This window comes from Limulus polyphemus, unplaced genomic scaffold (assembly GCF_000517525.1).
Source record: "Limulus polyphemus unplaced genomic scaffold, Limulus_polyphemus-2.1.2 Scaffold234, whole genome shotgun sequence".
Taxonomy (NCBI): domain Eukaryota; kingdom Metazoa; phylum Arthropoda; class Merostomata; order Xiphosura; family Limulidae; genus Limulus; species Limulus polyphemus.
In genome coordinates, this window is record NW_013665844.1 from 624,643 (window position 1) to 629,300 (window position 4,658).

At 29.0% G+C, this 4,658-nt stretch overlaps 1 protein-coding gene across 4 annotated transcripts in view; it reads left to right on the top strand.

Moving 5' to 3' along the window:
- Positions 1-4,658, top strand: part of LOC106478625 (zinc finger protein DZIP1L-like) — a 93,199-nt gene that overhangs the window by 11,640 nt on the left and 76,901 nt on the right. For all 4 annotated transcript variants that reach the window (XR_002609949.1, XM_022382251.1, XM_022382253.1 and 1 more), the window contains exons 4-5: positions 1,072-1,143; positions 4,324-4,530. Coding sequence is in view for 3 of the 4 variants with exons in the window: in XM_022382251.1 (XP_022237959.1) it covers positions 1,072-1,143; positions 4,324-4,530 (279 nt within the window). In the remaining variant the exon portion in view is untranslated. The remainder of the gene's footprint in view (positions 1-1,071; positions 1,144-4,323; positions 4,531-4,658) is intronic.

Sequence of the window (4,658 nt, forward strand, 5' to 3'; positions counted from 1 at the left end):
AAAGATTGTTGTTTTAATTATGCACAAAGCTACACAAGGGCTATCTGTGCTCTGCCCACCACGGGGATCGAAACCCAGTTTCTAGCGTTGTAATTCTGCAGACATACCGCTGTGCCACTGGTGGGAAGTTCAAAAGAAAGAAATAGCATCCAAACACGTTAAGATGGCTGAAAAAGCCACTAGGAGACGTTTTGAGCTTCCGATTGGTTATTCATATCATATCATATATAGAAGTAAGTGTATATATAAGGGAGTGTTTCCCAAAATGGAAAGAGGTGGGCTGGGGGCCGCTGTGTTTGATTTATTACATGAGCAATATCTTAGCGAATTGAAAAGATAAGAGGATCTTATTTTATATTCTAGCTTCTCAATATCGGTAATTGAGTTCCTAATTTGTACAAAACTATAGACTTAGTACTTTGACATCAAAAACATCTAATTTGAACCAGAGCTGTATTGAACATACCATGTGACACACAAAAATCAATGTTTAACTGTGCTTTTTTAACATTTACTTTTAAATTAAGAAATTGAGTAAGGTATGATTCTAAAATTTTGATTATAATCTACAGTTTGATACCAAACTTATTGACATAAATTCATGAAATAGTAATTCCATAAAATTTTGAATGCGAGTCAACAAACATCATGACATGGCTTTTCACCCATCACTCATCTGGAAAAGGTTATGCTGATGTGGCACCTGTTGATTGGTTGGATGACAACCAATCACAGGTAAGCTATCAACCATGACTTTACTCTAGTGCACCTCATTTTCAGAAGATAAAGAGATGTTATTCTAGTAGTATTTGCCTTTTATACCCTTTTTTTCCCCTCACCATTTCTATAATTATTTCAAATACTATATGTATCATGTAGAGAAATTGATAATATTTATTACTTCCTGTTGATTAAACAAAGGCTATATTATCATGTCATGCTTTCTACATGTATATTCAACTTAATCAAGGCTTAAATTGAAATAATGTTTGTTTCTTCAAAGTAGTGTTTTTCAATTTTAAAAATAATGTCTTGAAATGCCAGGTTTATAACATTAAGCATACTTTACAGATTCCTGGTTCTGTTGACCCCAATTTTTTGAAATTATTCAAGCTGGCCCAGCTTATGATTGAATACCTTTTGGTAAGCGTAGCAAATATTTTAATTTTTTATTTAAAATAAAGGTGGTGTTTTTATTCATGTTTTAAAAAAGGGTGTATAAGTTGGTAATCAACAAATGTGAATGCTATGAATCCATCAAGCAAAATATTAATGAATATGAGGAAATATTTTTAAGTAAATATTTTCTCTGATGATAATGTGGGAAAAACATTGTTCAGTTTAATTTCCTTTTTCTTTTTTATCTATGTTATTACAAATTGTATTTGGTAATTATGTGAATAAATGATTTATGTTTCCTGTGACATCATTCTAATTAAATCAGAGCAGTTATTCAGATAACATATATTTAAAAGTAAAAAACACTAAATGTAAGAAATAAACTCATAACCTAAGCTTGTATTTAGCTAAAAAAATATTCAGATATTAATGTGGTTGATAAAATAAAGGTGCCATATTTCATAATTTAAAAACAAACTATGAAAAAGTACAAGGAAAGACAAAGTATTCATTTACAATACCATATAAAAACTATGCCCAATTTCTCTGTTTTTAAGACAATATTTCATGTAAAACAAGCATTTCTTTAAATACATTATCATAGTTGAGTGATCAGATGTTCACCCTGTCATAATTTTCTAGTGTTCAGTGCACACCTGTATATCAAATTTCAAAACTTGAGAAACAATGATAATTTGAGCTAATTCAAGTAAAACAATTTTAGAATTGACATTTTGTCATCCTGCAACATTATTTAGTGTAACTTGTAAAAAGAAAAAATGCAACTTTCATTTCTTCAAGCTCTGGGGAATCTTGCCTGTAAACAATGTACTCATCATTTTTTTTTTAGAATTTGTCTACCCACCCCAAAGTATAGATTTATATTTGCTTTAAAATATAATTATCCATTTCTTGTTTCTCATATGAGTTGCCTTCTCATTTTAGTAACTTTATTTTTACAGGCTTCCTTCTCCTGATGTCGCACCATATGGTCTGAACAATAAACTAATAAAGCACAATTTTCAAAAAATAGCTGAAGGCAACATTTAAATATAGTTGGATAGAGCAGGCTATAAACTAATTAACTCAATGTAGAGTAACTAAAGTGAATTCAACAGTGATTTGTGATTTTGTAGGAAAGTGATTGTTTAGAGCTCCTGCAGGGATGAATAAAGTAATCTAATGGGTAATTTAGAAGAGTTACTATGAAACTACACATCTGATAATTCTTTGAAATTTCTTTAGACATTCCTTTTGTTCCTGAAAATCTTTTAATTTTAAATTATATTTGTTTGAAAGCTACAGAAATTTTCTTCTATGACAAGACATCAGGTAAATTAGTACAGAGGGTGACAATAAAGTATTGCAATGACTCAAGTCCTTACTTATTGAATGTTATTGTTACGTTTATCATATTCAAATAATGCAAATAAATAAAATAATTTATTGTTTAATGAAAGCAAACTATATAAGATATAAATTTATTGCAAAACAATAATAATCTTTTACAAAAATTATGACATCTAGTTTGGCAAAAATAATAACAGTTACCCAATTTTGGAAGATCAGGTCCTTAGTCACTGATAAATTTTTTTTTTTTTTTTGCTGTGTTTTTTACAATTGATTTTCAGAAGTGGTGACCATTGCATTTGGTCAAATAAAGTATCAAAAGAAATAAGTTAATGGGTATCAATCAAGTTGGATATATAAAATGGAACTTTATGATCACAGTTAAAAATAAATTCTAAGATAAAAGGAAGTATATTTAATGTTTTATCAAAACATTGGCTTTGAATGGAATTTTAGAAAGTTCACAACCCAAAAAATTATAGAGATACAAAATCAAATTACATGCATTTTTTTAAAGCCAAAACTAGGTATTATTTGGTAAGTTTGTAGTAAGTTTCATGCAGTGTAGTTAAGTATTTCCACTATCAAAGGAAACCATCAAGTGATATAGGTGACACTCCTCTGTTCCAGAAAGGATTTATCCTACCTGCACATGTTGTGGTCAAAATATGCATATCACAACTATTTCCAGAGTTACATTCAAATTTAATGAAACAACCTTATTAACAACATATGTCAGTAAATTTGGCATCAAAACATAGTGTATAATTCAAGGTTTAATATTATATAAGTTTTAATTTCTTAATTCAAAAAAGAAAGAATTAAATAAATTTTTAATCTTCAGTTTTCTGTGTCATGTGAGGCCTCTCTGCTCTGAATTCTGCTTTAGATATTCTTTCTTCCCTTATATGGGTTTTGGAATGTCTATCAATTAAATACACCAACTATAGATATTCACAGGCCAGAATGTGAGATATAAACCTCCTATCTTTTTTTTTTTCTGAGATATTAATAAGTCTGTTACTCCCCTCCTCCCCATAGAAGTTCTTCCCAACTCTTCATATTGTCGAAATTACTTGTTTACTCATGCTTACTTGCCAATGGTACATTTTTTAACCAATAGAAACCCTATTTTGTGAGACACTTGATTATGGTGTCTTTATTTTAATTTAATTTGGTAAAAAGTACCATTTTCGAAACAGATTTTATTCAGTGAAGATCGTAGTCAGTGCTCTGGTAAGTAATGACATTTTTTAATCCTTCCTATAGGTTTGCTAGAAAGCCAGATAAAATATAGTCACTTTGGGTGATTCTGTTTTACTTTTTGAATCATTGTTTGTTTTAAAGTGCATATTTGAAAGCTACATAAATCATTTTTTTGATAACCTATGCAGTGAGAAAAATTTAGGATTAATGGAGACTGACTTCCAAGAACAAAATACTTCAGTCCTGAAGTGTTAAATTTCTTATTTGTCTATGTATATTTTTTATTGATTGATATGTATTTTTTAATAAAAGTAACTAAAATGTTAAGATTACAAATTTGTTAGGTTAGATAAAAACGTAAATGGAACAAAATAAATAAGCATTTTTTTCCTTGAGTAATGCTTAAACTTCCTTAGTTTTTATAAAAAGATGAACTATAATGTATAATAAAATTTAGAAATTAAATTGGAATTAATTTAGTGTTACCAAAAAGTTAAGAACTATAGTTTAAAGTTATTATTAGTATTAAAAGGTATTGAATTAGATATTTCTTCATTACACAACCAGCCTTGATCACTGAAAGCTGAATTTGATTGGCTTTGTTTTAATTTCTGTAGAAATTATGCTCATATTTTAATTTGATTGCAGCATTCTCAGGAATATTTAACTGAAGTACTTCAAGTTATTGAAGAAAAACATGAACAGACAAGTAAAGAATTATCTGAGCTTCAAGCACTTAGAGTTAATGATCAGAAGCAGTTGCAGGAACTTCGAAAAGAAAACAAGAAACGAAGGAAGATGCTTCTCCAAAATCAACAGAATCTCCAAGCTGAAATTGTACCAGGGTATTTCAAAGTAAAGAGCTATTTTCATATGTTTTTTATTCTGTTTGTGTGTACATGTGCATGTGTGTGTGTGTGTATATATATATATATATATATATATATATATATAGAGAGAGAGAGAGAGAGAGAAACGTTTGT